This window comes from Bidens hawaiensis, unplaced genomic scaffold (genome assembly GCF_021521415.1).
Source record: "Bidens hawaiensis isolate Kalapana, Puna unplaced genomic scaffold, B.hawaiensis_p1.1 tig00010467_1, whole genome shotgun sequence".
In the NCBI taxonomy this organism is placed as follows: Eukaryota; Viridiplantae; Streptophyta; class Magnoliopsida; order Asterales; family Asteraceae; genus Bidens; species Bidens hawaiensis.
Genome location: NW_027491799.1, coordinates 822616 through 848153, shown reverse-complemented (window position 1 = coordinate 848153; position 25538 = coordinate 822616). Strand labels below are relative to the sequence as shown.

Here is a 25538-nt window from a genome sequence, read left to right as displayed (position 1 = left end):
TTCTTGACCTTTTATTCAATTAAATTTCATTAAAACCTATTTTACGCTCTTTCTTCATTCTAAAAACTATTTAGATGCTTCTTCCTTTTTTCCTCCGACCCACTTCAATACCCAGTTTCATAGTTTGAGTGTGTTTTAATTACAAAATCAGTTTCCGTTTCAAAGGAAGATGATTAATCTCATATCTATTCATTCAAAGAAAAGAATAAGTTATTAAAGAATTCAACCACTGCTGGCCACAAATGTATAGTTAAGTATTTGATAACTTGAAAAAATAAATCTTTTGTTGTGGTGAAATTATTTGAGCAAAAGGTTGTAGTTATACAAACTCGATTTAAAAAACACAAAATTACCACATTGAATGGAATTGTGTAGAAAGAAAAGATAATAAACATTGATTATTAATCAAAACAAACTGTAGAAGTAAGGACTAGAGAATAAACACCATATATAGCAATGAGAAAAAATAGGAACAAATATGCAAAACTTGATGAAAAAAAGGAAACCTTTAAATTAGTTTTGCACCAAACTTACCAAAACTACGTAGTTTTGATAAGTCTTGTGCCTAAAATTAGGTGGCTAACAGCACCGTATTCACTTTCCCCGAGTTAAATAGACGCAAATAAAATAAAAGAAAAAAAACTGATAAAAAGAAAAGAGAAAAACGATGATTGGTTGAAAAGGAGTTGGGCCAACAAAAATACCACATTAACGCCTGTTATAATGTTATCGCCGGCTCCATCAAGGGCGCAACTTCTTGGAGACCGGGGGGGGGGGGGGGGCCGGCCACTGTCGTTTTTTCGGTTAATAGTGTAAATTTCACAATTTTTTCTGAAAATTTTTATATGTATTAAACGCGGTCACCCCCAATGTATTTTTCCAAAAGGCTAACGGTCACCGATGATTTGTTTTATATATAATACCCTATCGTTTGATTTTTTTATAAAACCTCGCAGTTTTCATAAACAAAAGTTACAAAATAGTAGTCGAATAGTAAAACTCAAAATTGAAGTGCCTATTTGATCCGACGCGAACCGAACGAATCACCGACACGAATCGGTCACCCCGTGACTAAGTCCAATCTTAGCCACTTGGCTCCATAATGCCTCGGTTTAGAAGCCCTGGCACGGTGAGGCCGACGTTATGGAGCCTATGTAGAGACCAAAATGCCCATAACGTGTAACACGGCAACGTATAGCCTTAGACTATTGTGGTGAGGTCATAAGTAAGCCTAGTATAATGTCACCAAACAAATATTCATGTGGACGAGGGAAAGTAGCGTGGTACACCATCGCAAAGGCCGCCTTCACCCCTCCTTATCCGTACATTTCTGGCATATACGCATGCATATACCTCTGCCCAATTTGTTTTTTTTCTTTCTAAATGGAGCCAACTTGATATAAAGTCTCAAAATATCACTCTCACCTCACTCTTCAATTGAAAACAAACAAAAACACGTGTTCATGGACCCACTTATTATTATTATTATTATTGAATCGTGTTATCCCTCACTTGTGGCCTAGTGGTAGGAACATTTAGGTTTTTTAGTAGAAACCCAAGTTTGGTTTTCACTTATGTCACTTTGGTGGTGGATATTAGCAATGAAGGTTGTCAATTTGGATTTTGAGTCAACCCAAGTTTTCGTCCCACCGTGTGTTACGTTAGAGAATTTTGTACTTATGGCGGCACAATGACTATAAAGTGCCAGCCGGCAGTATGGTTTCCTTGAGAAATGCCTAAGTAAGACTATGAAGCCAGCGTGAGCCCGGTCAAGATAACAATAGCCTGACCAGAGTAAGTAACAAGGCTTTTCAAATTAAAGAGTTTGGTAGCCTAAACAAAAAAAGAAAGCCACTGCTCTTAAAAAAAAATACTTGAATCATGTTAAATGAAATAAATTATTTATTTAGAAATACTGTAAAGATTTAAAAGTTTTTCGTTTTCTATTGAATTGAGGTTCTTTGAGTTAGTCAAATTGGAAATTTTGAAACCAGATTCGAATTGAATTTGATTCGAAAAAACTAATTAAAATACTAGTTGATAACAAATATACAGTAAAGCTAGAAAATTTTTCTTGACTTTTCATTTTCATTAATTGCCGGTTCAATGGTTTTAAGGTTTGTATATATAATTGTTAGTTTGATTCGAAAACCGAGTTTGAAATTGAAATTAAAATTCGGTTTAGTTTTAAATTTCGAGTTTTCAGTCTGAATGCTAAGCACCGCTTGAAACATGTATAAGGCCTTAAAATGACCAAATGCTTAATTTTTTCCATGTGTGGTAACTTAAAATTTTAACCTAAGTCGTAATAGTCGAAAAGACAACATGATTTGTTTTCAAACATGTCACATGAAATAGCTCATGGTTCACGGGTAATTAAAATGAGTTTTGTCACTTAGTTAACATATGATACAGTGGCGGATCTAGACTTGAAACTTAGGAGTAGCGCTCAAAAATTTTTTTTCCATAGTTCATACAATGCTAACGAAACAAATATAAAAAAAACAACAAATAAATTTAAATACACGGGCTGTAAATTTCTCCTCTTCGGCTTTTAAACACTTGAAATCGAGCCATTACATCTTCTTTATTTACTTTATCAAACGTTTCTTTTTCGACCGCACAAATTAAAGCATTGTTCAAATACTCATCACCCATTCGATTGTGCAAATCCGTCTTGATAAGCTTCATTTTATAAAAACATCTTTCAACGGTTGCAGTTGCAACCGGTAAAACCAACACTAGCTTCGATATTCGATAAACCAAAGGAAAAGTTGTGTGTTTTCCGGTTTCCACCATTACACGAGCAAGATCACCCATTCCACCAAGATTTGCAAATTTCCCATCTTCCTTTAAAGTGTAATACAAGGTCGTAAGATCACTCGAAATACACCCTCTTTCTTCATTTGTAGAACATTAAATTGTAACCATTCAGTCTAAATACAAAAGGAGCGTTACCTTTATTGATATATTTATCAACTTACCACTAATTAAAGGAAAGTGGAACATTAAATTGTAACAATGGATGTTTTTCAAGAGCTATGTTTTTCTGAGCTACACCATGAAAAAGATTTTGATAAGTTTCAGGGGGCTTCTCGACTTTGTCATAATGACAACATAAAAAATAACATGTTAACCCATCAAATTTTGTGAATATTTTGTTTCATTTGAGCATAGTTTTCCATGACATGCTTCCCATACAACGTTCTGATCAGGAAAAATTAATGTTAACATAAATATTTTAAAATTGATAAAAGTTATTAATAGGCATGGGGGTGGTATGTCGAAAGTGTTCGCAGTCTTTTCTTACATTTTCATAAGTGGGGGAAAAATAATCAGTTTGCCAAATCCCGAACATTTTGATTATTTTAAAAAATGCCCTTAAAAATAAATTTTAAACCCGAATCATGTTTTAAAATTATAACTTTCATACTTTTGGCATTTTAAAGTCAACACTTTGAACCCATAACAAATTTGACGATAAATCTATTTTGCATTCTCAAACTTTTAAAAATACTCAAAATTTTCATTTTTGACCCGTAACAAATTTTGACCTAAATGTAGTTAATTTGTATCAAATAACTATTTACCAATTTTTGACATATAATATCAAATTTAAGTTCCATAAAAAAATCCGAAACTATTTTCATTTGAGAAACATGATTTGTTGTTGATTTTTGAAATTCACCTAAGTATTTTGAAAAATATAGTAAAATAATATGTTAATATTTATATTTATAAAAATATATAGATATTGTATAAATATAGTGTAAAAGGAAAGTGAATAATTATTGATTTATTATATACATTAGGGTAAATTAGTTTTGGAGAGAAAAAAGAATTAACCAAAACATGAAAAGTGTTCATATTTATTTTAATTTATTATAATAGGTAGATATTGATAAATGAAAACTTTTTTTAATTGTAATACGTTTTATGTTTTTTTATCAAATAGATAGAGGGTTAGATATGTAACTAATAGAATGAAAGTGTAAACATTTATTATTTAAAAAACTTGTACATTCATGCAGTAGTAACTTGTACATTTCAAACCGTCCGTCTGATTTGAAAAGAAATTATATTGGAACGTCGACAAAAATAAGCCTGTTTAAATGGGTATGCTCGAATTTTTTTAATCAAATTTTTCTGAAACATATAAGATTAAAATAAAAAAGGATAAATCTGAGTTAAAAGTGGGTAAACATGAGAGGCTAAAGTTGTAAGTATTTCTTAAATTAACAAAATTTGAGTAAAGTTGAGATACCATAATTGTAATTATATTTGTTGAAATCAAATGAACATGGGTGGATTGTGTTTAAAGACCACTTTACCCCTTTATATAAATGTACCTTTTGCATTAGAAATTGTAAAATCCTTAAAACAAGTGTCTTAATTTGCCATTTACTTATGTATTATATATAGTATAGATAAGATCCCTTTTGAGTAGGTGTGTGTATAAAAAAAGAAAAAAAAAAGCCTTGTAAATCGAACCATATCTGTAACCAAAAACCTTGAGCCGAATTACGAATTCGGTTTTTTGTTCAGTTCCTAAGAGTATCCATTGTGAATTCGGTCGAGTAAAGCGAATAGCAAATTCAGTCGAGTAAAGCGAATAGCAACCGGTTAATCGGATAACAAACCACATAAACCAAATATATCGTTTTAGGTTTAACCAGTTGAATTCGCTTCGAGTAGACAACTTTATTTCGGACAGGTTTGGTTTTCAGTTAGGTCCAAAAGAAAATTTTTAAATTGAACGGGCTGATATCCTAACCGGTAAAAACCTTTGCTTTTAAAATCTGATCGGTGATTATTTAAAATAGGAGATGATCAGGTGGGTTAGGACCCCTGGTTTTGTTTAAATGACCAACAAACATAGAATTGCTTAGGTACTCAGTACGGGGTGACTTAATGGCAAAAGGACATCACCAGCTGGCCCAACCCAGCCGTACGAAACCCTTAAGCGCCTCCAAGTTATCTATAGTTTTGGGAAAACTCACCTGCCTGAAGGCTTACTGGTGGTAAAACATGGATGCCTTCAGGGTTGAACTAAAGATCATAAAGATCTCAGTCTTCCTTCGTTGAGCGACCCATGCTCCCCAAAATGTTGTAAGTGAGAATTAAAACTGGGTCTCTAACCTGAGGCTTCCTACCACCACTATACTATATTAGAAAAGACAATGTCAATGACCCGCTAGTGATACAAATGTAACCCTATGAAAATAAAGGAGGACAAATTTAAATTTGATTTTATATTTAATACAGGCAAATTGGAAATAAATAATCCAAACTTTTGTGTATTGGTCGATAATAATCTCAACTTTAGAAATCACTACCAGCGGTCCCAAATTTCAACTTAAATTTTGTCTCAATGAACCTCCGTTAAAAAAGACTTAACGCCGTTAGGTTTTTTTCTGAGTTTCAAACCGATGTTTTGGGGATTTTGATCGGAAGAACGATACAATTCGACTGATGTAAATCTTATCACGAAACGGTATTTCAAATGGCTTGATTTTTGTTAATTGGAAATTCAAACACCCGAATTGAAACATTGCATAGTCGCTTGGATCACCGTTTCGTGATAAGTTTTACATCGGTCGAATCATATCGTTCTTCTGATCAAAATCCCTTAAACATCGATTTGAAACTCAGAAAAAAACTTAACGGCATTAAGTGTTTTTTAACGGATATTCATCGAGACAAAAATAGTTGAAAGCTGGAAAATACACAAAAATTATGATTATTTATTTTCAATTTTTCTTTAATATTTGAGTTCACTTCTTCACTCACCAACCAGACAGTGTAGAAGGCTCGTTGCTTGGTAACTGTGAGTATACCTATCTTAATATGTTTATATTCTCTTAACTATCTGATTTATGACTTGTTTGAAACCTTCTTCTTTCATTTACATATGTTTATTTTGTATTCATTTTACGGTTTCATTTTGACTATTTTAGGGTTTAGTTCATAACTTTAGATGGATGGATGGATGCTAATGTGGTGTTTGGATGTGGGTTTTCAAAAGTGTTTCAAAATTATAATTTTTTAATTTTAAAGAATTAATTGATAAAAACAATAGTAAATAAGTCTAATTTATCAGTTGATAACACTTATTCAGTTTATAGTGTTACCTTAAGTCCCTGTATGATTTATTAGTAATCATAAGCAAAAGTAAGTAACTTAAGGTAACACTATAAACTAATATAGGTTTCAGCTGATAATAAATTTTGCAGCGTACATCCGAACACGGATGATTGTCTTTTTTATTTGGATAATTTGACTCCATGTTGTACATTTACCTAATGTTGTATTTGGCAGTGTTATTTAGTAGTACCAATCCAGCAAAAACAGGCTAAGATGGAAGCCGAATGTTCGTCTAAAGCTCAACGATTGTCTTTAAATACACTCAACACGCTTCCTCAGACGATAATAGAAAGCATCCTTCGTCTTTTACCAATTAAAGAGGCAGCAAGGACAAGTATCCTCTCAAGAGAATGGAGGTACAAGTGGACCAAAATTCCTAAACTCGTGTTTGATTGGTATTCGGTATACAAAAGAACCAACCAAGAGGAAGCATCAGACATAGAACTTGCAAGGATAAACATGGACAAGAGGTTGAAACTTTTCTATGCTATACACCAAGTTCTGTTACTGCACCAAGGTCCGATACACGAGTTCACCCTTGTCTTGAATGCAGATCGCCATTGTTTTGAAATTGATCAAATATTACTTCATTTGTCAAGAAACCATACTGTCAAGAAATTAACACTTAACTTGGAATACACAGAGGATTATAGAGATCGGTATAAGTTACCCTTATGTGCGTTCTCTTTGCATCAGTTAACAGACCTATATCTCAATTCCATTGATCTTAGCCATCAACCAACAACATTCGGTGGATTTGTTAACCTTAGAAGTCTATGCTTGATAAATGTAACTGTAACAATCTCTACAAAAGCTCTTTTACATGTTTTATCTAATTCTCCATCACTTAAAAGCCTCACTCTGGTAAGTTCTCACTTTAATATCCATTCTCACGGGCTTCTGAAACTTTACTAAAGATTGTAAGTTGCTGCAGCTTACCGACGCAGTAGTGGAAACTGAACCATTATTGAGCTATTTGAGTGTTTACCGGTGATTGAAGATCTGACAATTTGGGGTCATATCCTTAAGGTAATATTTATCTACCCATATTTAATATAACCGAAAGAAAAGAAAGATGGTTTAACTTCGGTTGTTATTTTTTGTTTGTTTTGGCCTATGGTTGAAGTGGCCTGTTTTAGATGTTCAAGAAGAGCGTCCATCATTAGTCCACCTCCAATACTTGTGTTTGGTAGGTTTATGTCTTGCTTCTGAGAAAGAATTGTCAACTCTTCTTGCTGTTTTGTTCAAGTGTTCTCCGAATTTGGAGGCACTTCAGCTAGAGGTAAACCTATTGTAGTAGTATTGTTTAACCTTGCTATTTTGTTTCTCATGCCAAATTACTGAATCAAAAAGTGACAACCCTTTCTGTAGATTGATATGGAGACTGGATATCGTTATTAATGAAGAATACTCTCCTACATTGAAAGACATGTACTCAGATGTTCGGTTGGAGTATCTTCAGGAATTGGAGATTGAAGGTCTCAGCGACTTGAAGCTTGAGATGCAGCTTTTGAAGATTATTTTGGCAAGGTCACCCTATCTTAATAAGGTGAGCATAGCTCGGTCTTATCTGGTTGATAAGGATGAAGAGGTAAGGATATTAAAAGAACTCTTACGATCCCCACGCGCATCACAAGTAGGCATCGTTTTTCTATGATGACCGATAGACATCATTCTAAATGAACCCTGGAAAGACGAGGAAGACTAAGATCTTTACATGACTCCAGAACTAATGTTGAGATTTTTTGTGAAAATTTAGATTTCTAGTATTGTTACCTGTTTTTCTGCAACCCTTTTTTGTTTCACTTTGGAGTTCTTTTGGCTGTTTGCTAGTTACGTGTTTCTAGTGTAAACGAGTTCGCAAATGAGCTTCATACGCTAAGCTTCAGTAGGCTTATTAGTTTAAGCGTTATGATTATTATTATTATTGTTATAATTATTAAATAATGTAATTTAATATAGCATAGTATAGTATTATGATAAAAAATAATTATAATATACTTAAAGATCAACTAAATTTACTTTTATTTAATGAATAGAGTTTGAGCTTTTATCTTGTAAAACTATACATGGATGACTTATTTAGAAAGAAAATTAGGTATGAAGGTTTTATTTATGGGAGCTCTTGTAATGTATTACTGTATGAGTGTGCATTTGATACAAAAACCGTGCTGTCCACTAAGTTTCAACTTAACTTAGTAGGGTTCAGACTTAACATTTAATGCTCGATTGTTACAACGAAGGGTTCGAAAGGGCACCGATACAGTGAGTCGTTAGAGGTCCAGTTAATTACAATATAAAGTTACACGTTAATCATTATTTTTCACAATCGGGCTACTTATTGATCAACCTTTATATTAGTGTAGACGTGTAGTCAGTCCCCTTTTAAAGGAGTGTGTAAAAATACTGAAAAACCCGGAAAAACATTAAACCAAATTACGAAATCAATCATATAATGGAAAAGAGAACCAAAGAAATGGAATATATCTGTTTAATCGCTTGAATTCAGTTCAATTAGACAGTTGTATTTTAGATTGTTTTGGTTAGGGGAAAAAAGATTCAAAATCCAATAAATCAAGTATGTGGACCGTTGAACACCCCTTTTGTCTTTAAAAACCGATTAATGTGATTAAGAATCGTAACAAATGAACATTATAACATGATATAATGTAATGATAAAAGGCTAATTATTTTTATTAAAACTGATTTAAGGCATGTTTGGGAATTGGGATCGAGTTTCAAAACAAATTATTGAGCTATTGATTTTTTCAAAAGACTAAGACTACATGTAGTAGATAGGCTACAAAATGTGGCGACTTGCGACGTGTGGCGTCCATCAGCAAATGGTGAGTTTTTGGTTTAGGGTGTAATGATATTGTAGCCCCTCCTTTACCATGTCATCTTTTTTTATTATTTTCTTTTTATAATTAAATTAAACAAATAAAAACCCATTAAATTAAATAATAAATAAATAAAAATACATTAAAATAAAAAAAGAAATACAAAGAAAATACATAACAAAAAAAAAAAACACAAAACTAAAATCCATAATATTCGCGCATTTTTTGAACTCGTCGTTCTTCCAATAGTGTGGCCTCTTCGTCTAACCCGTTTGCGACGAGGAAGTCGTAGTCTCGTCCCATTTTCCGCAGTTCAAACATAGTGGCAGGCCGTTCGTGGTTTTGGTTTGTTTGTTGGAGGGTAGCGGTACGTTCCAAGGTATGGGTTTCGAAACGACCGAACACCTTGTTTAAATGTTCGACTTCTTCATTGCCCCCCACATTGGCTCGTGACGACAAACCCTCCACGTTTTTCGTATTCTTTTTTCATGAGCCCGAATACGAGGATGACTAGACCTTTAGGTGACTCAGAATAAATGTTGAGAATTTTATGACACTTTCTTGTATTGCTACTTGTTCTGCAACCTTTTTTGTTTCACTCTGGAGTTCTTTTGACTGTTTGCTTTCACTCTAGATCCATTGTCGGAATCAATTGGTGGTGCTCAAATGGTGGTGTTTGGTTGGTGGTGAGTCAGTTGGTAGTGGTGGTGTTCGGGTTGATTTTCTAGCAAAAATGTGACTTTTCCGGCGACCTACAAGTAACGACGTTAGGATTATGTTAGTCGCGGACTGTTGGAATAAATACGTTAACAGATAGAACCGTAGGTAACCAACTCGTTAGTTGGGACTTGCATCGACCAAAAGATAATATTTAAGATTAATAAAAACCAACAAAATAAAATATACATATCTATATTTATTTTTTAAATATACAGAAAAATTAATTCATTTTATCTATTCTTCACTTAAAATACCAGAAAAGTTGGACTTTGATGGGTTGACCCGACCGGACCCTTGTGTGATGGGGTCGTATTAATATCTCATCGGAATAAGTAACACCACAACATGAACATACCATCTTAAGTTGATCCAGGAAATCGAAAATGTCATCCAACTTAATATTTAACCCATATTAAAAAATGTAAATTAATAAAAAAATATATATATAGTAATAACTGAAGGATACTTCAGTCAGACTAACCACTCGGACATATGCTTCTTCAGACTTCACTCACCGAGTGTAAAGGTTAGGGTTTATAATTTATAAGTTTGTCTCATCCACACAGACATTCCTTGGTACTTAAACTCAGGTATCTTCTCCTCTTTTACTTATTATTTTGTACTTTATTTTTAGGTTTATGAGTACTTGTTTCAAGCCTCTTGTTTTCATTAAAAGTAAATAAGTGTAATAAATTAGTTTCGAATATAGGGTTTATTTCTCTCTGAATGTTATAAATTATGCCACATGGTTGTGATTATAATTATTCTAAGAGTTAATTGATAATCCTTTAGTTGTGTGTGGTAAGTTATATGACCCTTTTTAAGTTAATCATAGGCAAAATTAGATCACTCAGCTGATAAACTATAAATTTGAATGAAAATGGTATAATTGTATCCAACCGATGATGTATATGACCTGTTTCTTCAAATTGTTCAATTACTAGAGTTTGTGTTGTAATTTCTCATGTTGTATTTGGCAGTTTATTTGCAGTGCTATTTAGTACCAATCCAACAAAAACAACCCAAGATGGAAGCCGAATGCTCGTCTAAAGCTCAACAATTGTCTTCGAATACAATCAACACGCTTCCTCAGACGATAATAGAAAGCATCCTATGTCTTTTACCAATTGATGCGGCAGCAAGGACAGGTATCCTCTCAAGGGAATGGCGGTACAAGTGGACCAAAATTCCTAAACTTGTGTTTCCTTTCTCTACTGTGTCTAAAAGAACAACTCAACCGGAGCAAACATCTGACATGGCAAGAGCAAGGAAAAACATGGACGAGAGGTGTAAGCTTTTCTATGCTATACAACAAGTTCTGTTACTACGCCAAGGACCGATACACTAGTTCACACTCTCCATGGACGCATATTACCACTCTTATGAAATCGATCAAATAATACTTCATTTGTCAAGGAACCATACTCTCAAGAAACTGACACTTGACTTGGATTATACAGAATCATATTTCTATAAGTTACCCTTATGTGCTTTCTCTTTGCATCACTTAACCGACCTGCGTCTCTGTTCCTGTGATCTTTAACCATAAACCGACATTCAGTGGATTTGGTAGCCTTAGAAGCTTATACATGAAATATGTAGCGGTCTCTACAAAAACTCTTCTGCATATGTTATCTAATTGTCCATCACTTAAGAGCTGTCTGGTAAATTCTCCCTTGAATATCCATAGTTCCATACTCACGGGCCTTTGAAATTTATCTGAATATTTTATATTGTTGCAGCTTAATGAGAGAGGTCTTTGTCGTAAAGATTGCACCGTTATTGAGCTATTCAAGTGTTTACCCATGATTGAGTATCTGACTATCTGGGGCGCTACCTTTCGGGTAAAATTTATTTATCGACATTATATATAAGTCTAGGGGTGGCAATTGTGACCCATTGGGTTGAATGGGTTGTAATAAAAGTATACAATGGGTCAGAATGGGTCAAACTAAAAAAATAAAATAATTGAAACGGGTCAAAACGGGTTGACATTTCTTGAGTTTTTTTTAATGGAACGAGAAAAATGGAGGAAACTTTTTATTTTTTTAGTTTTTGATTTATATATCGAGATATGATTTTTTAATTATTTTTTTTGAATATTTTAGTGAGGGTTTATGAAATCTCAACCCATTTTGACCCATTTCAAAACCCCTCATTAAATAATTCAAAAAAATATTAAAAAATCATAACTTGAAATATAAATCAAAAACTAAAAAAGTAAAATAAACTAAAAAGTTTCCTCCGTTTTTCTCGTTCCAAAAAGAAAAAAAAAAAAACTCAAGAAATGTCAACCTGTTTTGACCCATTTCAATCATTTTTCCTTTTTTCGTTTGACCCATTCTGACCCATTATATACATTTTATTACAACCCATTCAACCCATGGGTCACATTTGCCACCCCTATATATAACTGAAAGAAAAGAAAATTAAACCGTGGTTGTTCTTTTTTGTGTTGGTGTATTGTTGAAGATGCTTGATCTAGACTCAGTACTAAAAGAGCTCCCACCCTCACTAATCCACCTGTAATACTTCGGTTTCAAAGATATGTGTTTTGCTTACGACCATTGGTTTTCAACTTTTCTTGCTGTTTTGATCAAATGTTCCCCAAACTTGGAGAAGATTAAGATAAAGGTAAATCTGTTTTTTAAGCCTATTTATTTTGATTCTCATCATCTCATGCCAAGGTACACTAATTAAAAAATGACAACCCTTCTCGTAGATTGATATAGAGCATAACGATTATGATGATAATGAGACACGTCCCGGTATATTGGAAGAATTATATTCAGAAGTTTGGTTGGAGCATTTGAAGGAACTGGAGGTTAGATATTTCCGCAATTTGAAGCCTGAGATGGAGTTTTTAATGTTTATCTTGGCAAGGTCACCTAAGCTGAAGAAAGTGAGCATAATTAGTGTGGCTGAATATGATGAGGAGTTTGATACGCTAAAAGCTCTCTTGCGGGCCCCACGCGCATCACCAGTCGAAATTATCGTTGACAGTGTGTGAGTAAGATGATGAAGACCTTTAGAAATTGTCTTTCATGATTACCAAGTAAGAGTATCTTGAGAATAGATGTTGAGATTTATAATTTATTTTTTTAAATATCTGAAGTTCTTTTGGCTGCTGGTTTTCTCGCAGCAGGTATACTCAAAACTAGGTGGTAATTAACGAGTCATGGTTACTTGAGATCAAACCGACTTTAAACGAGTTTTGAGTAAATTGTTCATTTACAAAGAGCTCCGGTTTGATACACTGAACTTGAGTAGGCTTGTTAGTTTAAACGAGCTTATTCTATATAGGTTCATTTACTAAGAGCTCCCGCCTGATGCGCTTGTGTTTAATTGGGTAAAAAAATCTGAAAAAATGGCATAGTAATTAGTAATTGATATTGGGTTTATGTCTAGTGGACCAATAGAAAGCTCGGGAAAAAAAATTATATAAGGCCCTTTGTTTATACTCGTTTTGGACACTCAAAATCTTGGATAAGACTCGAACCTTCAACCTCATGGATAGGATATGTTATAATGCTATATACACACTTTGATACCATTTCATCAGAAGCAATACTTTGGTACTTGTGCTAGTTGAATACATAAAAGACGTAACTATGAGTCGTCAAATAGAGAAGATGCAAACACTAGCTACTACAACTAGTATAAAATAGAATCTGATTAATCACAAAGAATTTGCCGGTGTGGGTACCGGTATAGTATATGTTACCAAAAATACTTAATTATGAATGCCATATGTTTTCAGTGAAAATTAGAATATTTGAAAAAAAAATTAAACACAACCTGAGATTAAATCACATTTCTTTCCCATACTCGAATTTATTCTATAATAGAACTTTTTAGGCGGACAGAGCATTTATTCAATGTACGCACCTTTTTATTGTAATTAGCCATCGTTCATTGATCATTCAAAGATGTCTAAGTTGGCAGATTGTGAAATAGGATTTAATAGGTTATATCAATTGAAATTCAACCATGTCTAAATTGGATTCAAAACAATTACCCATACAATAGATTTAAAAAAAATATCAATAGATTTAAAACAACTACCCGTAAAATAGTTATTTTTTTTTACGACCAACGCCCTCAAATGGACTACTGGTTAAATTCATCACATCGGGATATACCCACCTTTTAATCCAGGGGAAACTCTGACCTAAGGCCAACGCCCATGAATACTCATCCAAAGGGACGACAGTACGGTGAGATAAAAACACATTTAGTTCAAGGATCTAACTGGTGAACGCCACTTACTCGCCTAATCTTCATCATTATCCTGGTGTCGTTGAAACTAAATGCTTGGGAGGGCATGAATCGATTATGGATTACATAGAACACCAAGTCTTTTCCGTACTACTCCACCACCAGCTTAATGACTCATAAAATAGTTTTTAGTAATTTAAAACAATTACTTGATGAAAAAACAATAAATATAACTTTAATTTTAATAAATAAAAAAACATTAAAAACACAAATGTAAACAAAAAATAAATAAGTATCAAGTCTTCATTGTTGTTGGATTGTCAAAGTACGTAATTATGTCTCACCGAAATTACCGATTTGAACTCGGGTGAAAACAGTTTACGCCAGTGTTTTTGAAACCGGTTCATACCGGCTGGTTGAACCGGTAATACCGGATTTCTCATGTCAGACCGGTATTTTGTGTCCCGTATTTTTGGGCGGTTTGCTATAACATCGAACCAACGGTTTTTTCTAAAATACCGGTTTAAACCGGCAAACCGGTTCTAAACCCAAGCGAGTTTTGATATTTTGCGGCCCATATTTTTTAAAAGTTACCTTTAACATAGCAATTAGCATCGAAACGAGTGAACATCTGGATTATTTTTGAAAATCGAAAGCTTTTGGATTATATTTTATTATGAAATCATATAATTTTGGATTATTTTTGAGTTGAAGTTAAGTTTATATGTTTATATGATATTACAAGGTAAACTATTAACCAAGTTGAACCTCTCGTTACAACCCAGTTGTACCATTTTTTAGCCAATCTGTACGAGTTAAATACCGGTTTTTAAAACATTGGTTTACGCAGCTAAAAAAGATATTTTATTTTAAATACTAATAAAATTAGTATTGAAATGTTGATTTTCTAATAACAAAACCATTTATTTAAAATTTTTAAAATACTAAATATCATAATTTATTACTAAAAAATAAACTAATAGCATTGGAGGAAATGAAGATGGCGCCGGAGACCACAAGATCTTAAGTTTAAATCCAACCCAAATTGAATTTTATCATAGTGATTTTTAAGTTACATGTTTTTCTCTAAACTAAACAAGAGACGGTGGGATTTGAGTAGCTAGTGCTGTCTGCCATCACGAGCTTGAGTTTGCCTTTCGTCATTGAGCTAGCTAAAAAGCTAACTTTTATTCGTTCCTAACGAATCGTGTCTGAATTGAGTTTAGTTTGATTTGTGTTTTCTTGGTGAACACGAAAGAAACCATGGCCCACAATACACACCCAACCCGGTTGGCCCAATCACATCCGTTAAAAACCAAAAGCTGCCATGCGGAGATTCGTAGCCCACCGAGTCAGTCAAACTTTTGACCAGCGCCTCCCCATAATAAACGTCGTCGTTTTTATCGTCTTCAAATTATTATTATTACTATTATTATACTTGTAGACTTGCTCGATTCCTCACATCTCTGTCTCTTCAATGGCTTCGGACAAGTCAACTCCGCCTCTTACGGCTCAATCTCTCAATCCGAAGGTGTGTTTTTAATTAATTAATTAATTCGATCTTAATTTGATTTATAGCTTTCAATCTGTTTTTAGTTACTGTTTATAATTTGTGTTAGTTTGTTTAAGTGGATCGGTAATATTAAGATCGGAGAAGATTGAAAGCGTTATTATTAATTAAACAGAAGCGTATTATTATTATTATTATTATTATTATTATTATTATTATTATTATTATTATTATTATTATTAGTCTCAAACCGCTTATAATTTGGGATGCAAAACTAGCCAAAGTTTGAGCTCGGAACGTTTTGACTTACGAGCTCGACTCCTTTTGACTTAGAGGACTCGAGTTCGGCTCGTTTTCGTTTACCAGATTTCAAGCTAGGCTCGTTTTGCCTTACGAGTTACGAGAGATCGAGCTTTGCTCGTTTTGATTTACGATATTTCGAGCTTGGCTTGTTTTGACTTACGATCGCTCGCACTCGGCTCGTTTTTAGCTCTTATTTAGAAGCTCAAGCTCAGCTCTTGAGTCGTTTTTTCAAGCTTGAGTTTAGCTTGTTTTGACTTATGAGAGCTTGAGCTCAGCTCGTTTTGAGCTATCGTTTATAAGCTTAAGCTCAGCTCATGATTCGTGTTTTCAAGCTCCGAGAGCTTGAGCTTGGCTTGTGAGTTGTTTTTCAAGCTCAAGTTTAGCTTGTGTTGACTTATGAGAGCTCGAGCTCGGCTCGTTTTGGGCTATTTTTCAAAAGCTCGAGCTTAGCTCGTGAGTCATTTTTCAATCTCAAACTCGGCTCGTTTATTATTTGTTGTTTAATATTTAATTTATATATGTTTTTATATTTCTCGAGGAAAACCTTAAACAAGCCTAAACTCAACTCAAGCTTGAGCTCGTGTGCAATACCTTACACAAGCCAAGGCGAGAGCTCGGCTATGTAGTTAAGTAGTTTGAATTAATACATAGAAGTCCATAAGAGTTAAAAATACACATGGCCCGTTAAGGATCGACGAGCCTAAGCGATCTTCCCATACAAGGTTCAGCTCATTTTGAGATTTATATCGATCCGGTCTCGAGAACGGCTCGGCTTGTCTGCACCCCTACCTATAGTCGCTTGCATTCTTATTCATCCACACACTCATTCTTGTTTATCTGCTTACAAAATACACAATAAGCAGATGAGTTTATAAAAAGAAAAAAAGGTTAGCTAGAGTGACCTGTGTACTAATGTTTTTCCCTATATATCCAGGTCTTGAAATGTGAGTATGCTGTTCGCGGTGAAATCGTTTCTCTGGCTCAGGTAAATAAAATGAATTATTGCTGTTAATAAACCAAATTTAATTAAGACGACTAAAAAGTTGTTAACTTCTTTACTATGTTTCTACGTTAATTTACAGAATTTACAGCAAGATTTGCAAGCAAATCCAGGTTCTCATCCTTTTGAAGAGGTATATGGTCTCTTTCACTTCATTTTTAAAGGTTTAATTTTGGCTTAACTGCTGTCGTCTTTTAATATTTTGCAGATACTTTACTGTAACATTGGAAATCCACAATCTCTTGGTCAACAACCGATCACTTTCTTTAGAGAGGTTTGCATTCTGCAATACTATTTCTTTACAGAAGTTTCTTTTTCTTATTTATCTGTAATTGTTGCTTACTATCGTGTATTCAATCTTTTAGGTTCTTGCATTATGTGATCATCCTGCCATATTGGATAAGAGTAAAACACATGGATTGTTTAGGTACTATATATATTTAAACAGGCGTCAATCGTAATTTTCTGTAAATCTTATTTGAATTCAAGTATCCTAACGTGCATCATTAACCTTAACAGTGCTGATTCTATTGCGCGAGCAAGGCAGATCCTTGATCAAATTCCTGGAAGAGCTACCGGTGCATATAGTCACAGTCAGGTAAAACTACTGTGTTTTGCATCTCTAAAATATCAAAAAATGTGTCTACATGGTATAATGTATTAAATTAACTTATGCTTTATAGCAGTATAGATTACTTTATTTATAATTGATATCAGGGTGTTAAGGGATTGCGTGACACCATTGCTGCTGGCATTGCAGCTCGTGATGGTTTCCCCGCTGACCCAAATGATATTTTCTTGACAGATGGCGCGAGTCCAGCGGTGAAGTTCTTGTTTCTTATACAAATTATATTTTGAAACTATTGTAACATGTCATATTAGTTACTAATTGTGTTTATGTTTCAATACCAGGTCCACATGATGATGCAGTTACTAATAAGATCAGAGAATGATGGAATTTTCTGTCCAATTCCTCAATACCCTCTTTATTCTGCTTCAATCGCACTTCATGGTGGCACTCTCGTATGTGTTTTTGTTACCAGTTTAACCGTTTTTGTTATCTGTATTTGAATTTAAATAATCATAATCGAGATATTTTCAGGTTCCTTATTATCTTGATGAAGGAACGGGATGGGGACTTGAGATCTCTGAGCTCAAGAAGCAACTGGAAGCTGCTAGACAAAAGGGTATTACTGTTAGAGCTCTCGTTGTGATTAATCCAGGAAACCCAACAGGCCAGGTAATTATGTATTTATATACATGTTCATATGTTTAGATGATTCTTTTCGGTTTTCTGATCATTTATTTAAATAATACTAATGTAGGTTCTTGCTGAGGAGAACCAACGTGAAATTGTCGAGTTCTGCAAGAAAGAAGGTTTGGTTCTTCTAGCAGACGAGGTAAATAATTATCACAATTTAGTCAAAAAGCAATGCTTTTGGGAATATCGATGTGAATGTTATATGTATATTATGAAGGTATACCAAGAAAATATCTACGTCCCTGAGAAGCAATTTCACTCGTTCAAGAAAGTCTCGCGTTCTATGGGATATGGTGACAGGGATCTCCCGTTGGTTTCTTTTCAATCAGTGTCTAAAGGTATAGTTCTTTTTTTTCTGTAAAATTTGACTTTGACTAAAAAGTTGTCAATTTTCAGGGTATTATGGTGAGTGTGGGAAAAGAGGTGGTTACATGGAGGTGACCGGTTTTAGTCCCGAGATTAGGGAACAAATTTACAAGTTGGCATCTGTGAATCTGTGTTCAAATATCTCCGGTCAAATTCTTGCAAGTCTTGTTATGAGCCCCCCAAAGGTATGTTTGGTTCATAATATGAGATATGAGATTATGGGTAACTCATTATGTTTATAAATTTTAATTTAAATATGCCCGTATTTGCAGGTTGGAGATGAATCATATGAATCCTACTTTGCTGAAAAAGATGGCATCCTACAATCATTGGCAAGGCGTGCAAAGGTCGGTTTAAAATATTAGAATCATGTCTATCGATCATTAACTAATTTTGGGTTTTTGTTGTTTTTGTTGTTTTTGAACAATAGACATTAGAAGATGGATTGAACAAGTTAGAGGGTGTTACTTGCAACAAAGCAGAAGGTGCGATGTATCTGTTCCCACGCATTCGGTTGCCCAACAAAGCAATAAAAGAAGCCGAATCTCTTAAAAAGGCACCGGATGCATATTATGCTGCACGCCTTCTAAACGCTACTGGTATAGTTTTGGTTCCTGGTTCCGGTTTTGGTCAGGTAAAATTATATACATTTTTCATATCGGTTCGTATTCATTAACTTTTACTATTTTGTGTTGGTGGTTTAACTGAAGAATTGTTATGCAATAGGTTCCTGGAACTTGGCATTTTAGGTGCACAATATTGCCACAAGAGGAAAAGATTCCGGCTGTCGTTTCGCGGTTGACTGAATTCCATCAGAAGTTCATGGATGAGTTCCGTGATTAAACGGTGATTCGCAGCCTCTTTATTTTAGTACTTCTGGTGGTGAAATTTTTGAAATAAATTATTTAAAAGCTTTTGTTAGCTGAGTGTGGAAAACTACTAAATCATCAAATATTATTGATGACTGAGATTTCATGTCTGTTATTTCATTTGAAGAAGAGGTTATCTGGTACATTAGCAAGAGCGTAATCGTTTTCTAATAAATTTTAATACGTGAGACTTGTCTCATATGAACACTTGTATTGTCTGTTTTTGAAATTTTCAGTTAATATATAATTGTTTTTTCTTCCTTTTTAATCTTCATTTTATGTTTTGATATAATTTTCATACTACCTTTGGGATGAGATTTTCTTTCCCGAATACCCATACCCGTTACATACACGTACTTGTACCTGCATATTCATTTAGTATCGAGACCAAGATATTAGGAATCAGGTATTCAGTACTTACGAGTACGAATACAGATTTTTCGGTACTCGTTACTCAAATATGAAGAGTTTTATTGAGAAGTCTAACCCGTGCGTACCTTCAAGTGGGTATTTCGAGTACCCGTTTAATATTATGGTTTACTTTGGTATTATGGTTTATTGGTTTTACTTATGGTTTTGGTATTATGTTTTGGCTGTGGAATTATGGTTTTGGTATTGTAGTTTATTGAATGTCGGTGGTGATGTGGTGTACCAGTACCGATTTAGCTAATTTGGTACCCGGATCACTTCATACACGAAACTGTGAAAACATAAACTAGAACCGAACTGCTTGAATCTCAAACCAGTCAAACCGCACAACAAACAAGTAGAATTAAATCAACAAATTTACCTTAAACATGATTCAGTACTTCTTCCATTGAGCTCAGGCTCGAATTGATTGCATCAAACGGCGTCCACGGCTGCAGATTATTCGCTAAATGACACTCTAACTGAGAGCTACTCTTAATATATTGGGAAAAAAAACTGCAGATGGGCGGGAAAATAAAAAAGAAGTTTGATGTATATAATATTATATTGGATTTGTTTATTATAATTATTAGACTTTGGATTTGGATTTAGATTTATAAGTACTATAAATTATTATAGTCCCTCCAAATGATCACATCTATGGCATCCAACAAGTCAACTCCACCTCTTACAGCTCAATAACTCAACCCCAAGGTGTGTTAATTCATCATTTTTGATCTTATTAACAGCAGCTTATATTATTTGACCATAGATTTAAACTTGTAATTTTGACTTCACCTAGGATTCATGAATTTGAATTAATCATTCCCAAACCGCTTATTGCAACGAGTGAGCCCGTTCGTTTTGGCTTATGATAGCTCTGGCTCGGTTCGTTTTGAACTATTTTTCAAAAGTTCAAGATCAGCTTGTTAGCTCGCCTTGTTTATTAAATATTATTTAATTTATATACATTTTTATATATTTTGAGAAAAAACATAAACAAGCCAAATGTCGGCTCGAGCTTGACTATACGGTGTGAATTAATACATAGAAATCCAAGAGAGTCAAAACCCCACTTAAAAATACGCATGGATCGTTAAGGCTTCGATGAGCCTAAACGATCTTTCCATACAAGGCAGCGAGCTTGGGCTAAACAACTAAACGAACTTTATTTGAGGCTTGGCTCGTTTCGAGCTTCGAGTACAGCTCGGCTCATTTGCGTCTCTGCTTATAATCGCTTGCACTTATATTCGTTCAGACACTCAAGATTGTTTATCTGCTTAAAAATACACAATCAGCATATAAGTTTGTAAAAGTATAAAAATCTTTTCCTCATGACATACAGGTCTTGAAATGTGAGTATGCTGTTCGCGGTGAAATCGCTTCTCTGGCTCAGGTAAATAAAGTGAACAGTTGTTAATAAACTAAATTTAACTAAGTATGATTAATTGATTATTAATAACTGATATATTGACTGAAAAGTTGCTATGTGAAGTTGAATTATCACTTTCTGATGCTTCTACATTAATTTACTACAGAAATTACAGCAAGATTTGCAAGCAAATCCAGGTTCTCATCCTTTTGAAGAGGTATAATCTTTCTTTTACTTCATTTTATAAGGTTTAAATTCGGCTTAACTGCTGTCATCTTTTAATAATTTGCAGATACTTTACTGTGATATCGGAAATCCACAATCTCTCGGTCAACAACCGATCACTTTCTTCAGAGAGGTTTGCATTCTGATTTCTGTGAATACTAATTATCAAAGTTTCTTTTCTTTTTTTTATTATTATTTTATGTTACTATATTTTCTAGGTTCTTGCATTATGTGATCATCCTGCCTTATTGAATAAGAGTGAAACACATGGATTGTTTAGGTATTATATATATTTAAACAGGCATTAATTATGTAATTTTCTATAAGTCCTGCATGAGTTCAACTGTTCAAGTATGCTAACGTGCATCGTTAAACTTACAGTGCAGACTCCATCGAGCGAGCATGGCAGATCCTTGATCAAATTCCTGGCAGAGCTACCGGTGCATATAGTCACAGTCAGGTAAAACTGTTGTCTTTTGTATCTATGAAAGAATAACTTTTTGTATAGTCTTTTAAATGAGCTTATGTTAGTTGAAATCAGGGTGTTAAGGGACTGCGTGACACCGTTGCTGCTGGCATTGCAGCTCGTGATGGTTTTCCTGCTGACCCAAATGATATTTTCTTGACCGATGGTGCAAGTTCAGCGGTAAAGTTTCTTAGGTTCTGTTTGTTTTTGCTTAAAAGGTCTGCAAGGGGGCTTACGTCTGTGGGCGCGCAGACATACGCTTCTGAACACTGTTTGTTTAGAAGAAAAAGATCTGAAAAATGCTTTTATGATCTTAAAAAATAAGCTATTGTTCAACTTCTTCACATCCTATCAACACCCAATGCCCAACACCACCACCACCCACCGTGCGCCACCACCACCAGCCACCACCATCGTCCACCACCACCCACCGTCGGCCACAACCACCGTCCACTACCACCACCCACCGTCACCGTCCGCCACCACCACTGTCCACCACCACCCACCGTTACCGTCCACCGCCACCACCCAACCGCCCGCCACCGCCACCACCACCACCCACCGTCGGCCACCACCACCGTCCACCCATCACAATCGTCCATCATCACTACCCACCGTCTGCCACTACCACCCACCGTCCATCACCATCGTTCACCGCCTACCACAATCGTCTGGCACCAATCGTCCACCACCATTCACTTCCACCGTTCATGCACCACGACCAATTATTTTAGCAGTCTACGTACGTTAAATAAATTCTATCTACCATGATATGTAACTAATTTTAGCTTATGCAGACGATATCCGGTTTATAAAACAAACAGTATTATATTTTTTCAAATTGCAAACCTTTAGACCACATTTTCAGTTACCAATTAGATATTGCAGACAGTTTTTGTCTTAAAAAACAAACAACACCTTAGTGTTTGTTATACAAAATATATTTTGAAACTAGTGTAACATGCAATATTAATTGTATTATAAATGTTTGAATACCAGGTCCATATGATCATGCGGTTACTAATAAGATCAGAGAATGATGGAATATTCTGTCCGGTTCCTCGGTACCCTCTTTATTTGGCTTCGATCGCCCTTCACGGCGGCACTCTTGTATGTGTTTTTGTTGTCAAATTAATTGTATGTGAGTTTAAAAACTCATTATAAGGCAACACATAATGATTTTTTCAGGTTCCTTATTATCTTGATGAAGCAACAGGATGGGGACTTGAGATCTCTGAGCTTAAGAATCAGCTCGAAACCACTAGACAAAAGAATATTACTGTTAGAGCACTAGTTGTCATTAATCCAGGAAATCCAACAGGCCAGGTAAATATATAATTATAATATTTATATATATGTATGCATATATTAGTTTATGTACGTACATACTTTTTTATGTAGGTTCTTGCTGAGACGAACCAACGTGAAATTGTCGAGTTCTGCGATAAAGAAGGTTTGGTTCTTCTAGCAGATGAGCTAATAATTTTCACAAGTTAGTAACAAAGCATTTTCTTAAGAATATCTATGTTAATGTTAAATATTATATGAGCATTATGAAGGTATACCAAGAAAATATATATGTCTCCGGGAAGCAATTTCACTCGTTCAAGAAAGTCTCGTGCTCTATGGGATATGGTGACAACGATCTCTCATTGGTTTCGTTTCAATCTTCTAAAGGTATAGTTTCTTTATTACTTCGGTTAATATTTGTCTTTGACTAAAAATTTTAAATTTTTAAGGGTATTATGGTGAATGTGGGAGAAGATGTGGTTACATGGAGGTGACCGGTTTCGGTCCTGAGGTTAGGGAACAAATATACAAGTTGGCTTCTGTGAATCTGTGTGCAAATATTTCCGGTCAAATTCTTGCAAGTCTTGTTATGAGCCCTCCAAAGGTATGTTTGGTTTCATAATATAACATATGGTTATTTAACTCATTATGGTTATAATTCAATTATTCAAATATGAGCGTGTTTGCAGGCTGGAGACGAGTCATATGAATCTTACTTTGCTGAAAAAAATGGTATCCTGCAATCACTAGCAAGGCGTGCAAAGGTTGGTTTAAAAGGTTTAAATAATATTAAATTATTAATCGACCGTTAAATAATTATGTGTTTTTGTTATTATTGAACAATAGACATTGGAAGATGGATTAAACAAGTTAGAAGGTGCTACTTGCAACAAAGCAGAAGGTTCAATGTACCTTTTCCCACGCATTCGGTTGCCCAACAAAGCAATAAAAGAAGCCGAATCACTTAAAAAGGCACCGGATGCATATTATGCTGCACGCCTTCTAAACGCTACTGGTATAGTTGTGGTACCTGGTTCTGGTTTCGGTCAGGTAAATTTATATACATTTTTCATATTGGCTCGTATTCGTTAACTTTTACTATATTTTTTTGTTGGTGGTTTAAGTGGTTACTTGTTTATACACAACAGGTTCCTGGAACTTGGCATTTTAGGTGCACAATATTGCCACAAGAGGAAAAGATTCCAACCGTAGTTTCGCGGTTGACTGAATTCCATCAGAAATTCATGGATGAGTTTCGCGATTAAATGGTTTCGCAACCTCTTTATTTTATTACTTCTGGTGGTGAATTTTGTTATATAAAAGGTCATATACTTTTGATACCCGAGTGTCGAAAATTACTAAATCACCAATATTATTGATGACTGAGATTTGATGTATGTTATAATTCAAGAGGTTATCTAGTACATTAGCAAGAGAGATACTACAATGTTACTATACTCCAATGGTCATGTCATACAAAATTGGGTGTGTATTCAACTATCCACGAAATAAGTTTGCATATATATTTTATGTTCATGTATAATCAAAAGTGTTTCCAAGTATACAAAGTTGGACTGCTTTGAAAAAAAATGAAGTAGAAAACAGATACAGTCTTCAAGAATCATTAAAAGTTTTTGGGTTGAAACCAAGCAAATTTGGGCCAAAAAGTAGGGTTCTTTTTATATAAAGATGGACTTTTTAAGTGAATTTGGTAGTTGGATTTTAACATTAAGAATACATATTTTTTTTTTAAATTAAGTAAAATTTTCGTCGAGGAAGGAGATGTGTGACGATGGCAGCGGAGGGTGGAGGTTGTTGGTAGATTATGTGAAGAAAATGAAGATGAAGATGATGATTTGGTGGGTTTTATGTGAAAAGGCGAAATTCACATGAAATTCGTCTGGTCAAAGGAATTTCAAAAAACACGATTTTCAACTTTTTTGGAAAACACACAACGGAGATGAAACCAGGACCAAACATCACGAAGACAATTTTCACACAAAAAATAACGGAGGAGATGGATTTGATCAGAAAATTATCGGGTGGGGTCAGATTCTTTACACGTGTCAGTATTTTAGTGGCGGCCGAAATCCGTCGGCGGGAAACCAAATACGTCCGCGCCAATGGTTTTGGTTATTTTTGAAATTTTTTTGAAATTTGGCCTAACTTAAGTTTCTCTCTCTTAATTTGATCTATTTTAAGAATTTACCCATAAAAAATGAACATTATGAATTTAAATTTTCATCCGTTGTAAGAGCATTCTCATCCAACCTTTTATTTTGTGTGATGGGTGTTTTTATAATTTAGAGAGTGATTCAGGTTGTTGTGAGTGAAGAGTTTTTATATTTTTAAAAAAGTAGTGATTTGTCTGTATATTTGAAAAGTTACTGTTCATCCCTTATAATTTTTTAATATATTTTAAGGGTGGTTGTGAGTGAAGGTGAAGGAAAGAGAAAATGTAATGATAAAATATATAAAAATTATTATTTAATTAAAATGGAGAGAGAAAATGTAGTGAGTTTTAGTGTAATTTTTTATGGGAAAAT

At 34.4% G+C, this 25538-nt stretch overlaps 2 protein-coding genes and 2 pseudogenes across 4 annotated transcripts; all 4 read left to right on the top strand.

Moving 5' to 3' along the window:
* Positions 1-6266: 6266 nt before the first annotated feature.
* LOC143535393 (F-box/FBD/LRR-repeat protein At1g13570-like) lies at positions 6267-7801 on the top strand (annotated as a pseudogene).
* Positions 7802-10691: 2890 nt separating this feature from the next.
* On the top strand, positions 10692-12801 carry LOC143535345 (F-box/FBD/LRR-repeat protein At1g13570-like; annotated as a pseudogene). Its single transcript, XR_013135697.1, has 4 exons — positions 10692-11368; positions 11447-11548; positions 12177-12338; positions 12427-12801. The product of XR_013135697.1 is annotated as an F-box/FBD/LRR-repeat protein At1g13570-like (transcript).
* Positions 12802-15351: 2550 nt separating this feature from the next.
* LOC143535367 (alanine aminotransferase 2, mitochondrial-like) lies at positions 15352-19205 on the top strand. 2 transcript variants are annotated; one of them, XM_077029646.1, is made up of 15 exons: positions 15352-15453; positions 16670-16720; positions 16818-16868; positions 16944-17009; positions 17101-17162; positions 17255-17333; positions 17453-17557; positions 17618-17758; positions 17838-17975; positions 18061-18135; positions 18214-18334; positions 18393-18547; positions 18635-18709; positions 18793-18996; positions 19089-19205. In XM_077029646.1, exons 1-15 carry the CDS (start codon positions 15400-15402, stop codon positions 19203-19205), a joined length of 1494 nt encoding a protein of 497 aa, XP_076885761.1. In that variant the 5' UTR covers positions 15352-15399. The 2 variants fall into 2 exon arrangements, with proteins under 2 accessions (XP_076885761.1, XP_076885760.1); XM_077029645.1 differs by having other exon boundaries at positions 15380-15453; positions 17648-17758.
* Positions 19206-19691: 486 nt separating this feature from the next.
* Positions 19692-24274, top strand: LOC143535392 (alanine aminotransferase 2, mitochondrial-like). The gene is made up of 15 exons (XM_077029659.1): positions 19692-19784; positions 20985-21035; positions 21178-21228; positions 21304-21369; positions 21455-21516; positions 21618-21696; positions 21778-21882; positions 22702-22812; positions 22891-23028; positions 23104-23176; positions 23260-23379; positions 23442-23596; positions 23682-23756; positions 23839-24042; positions 24141-24274. The coding sequence occupies exons 1-15, from the start codon at positions 19692-19694 to the stop codon at positions 24255-24257; spliced, it is 1500 nt and encodes a 499-aa protein (XP_076885774.1). The 3' UTR covers positions 24258-24274.
* Positions 24275-25538: the final 1264 nt, after the last annotated feature.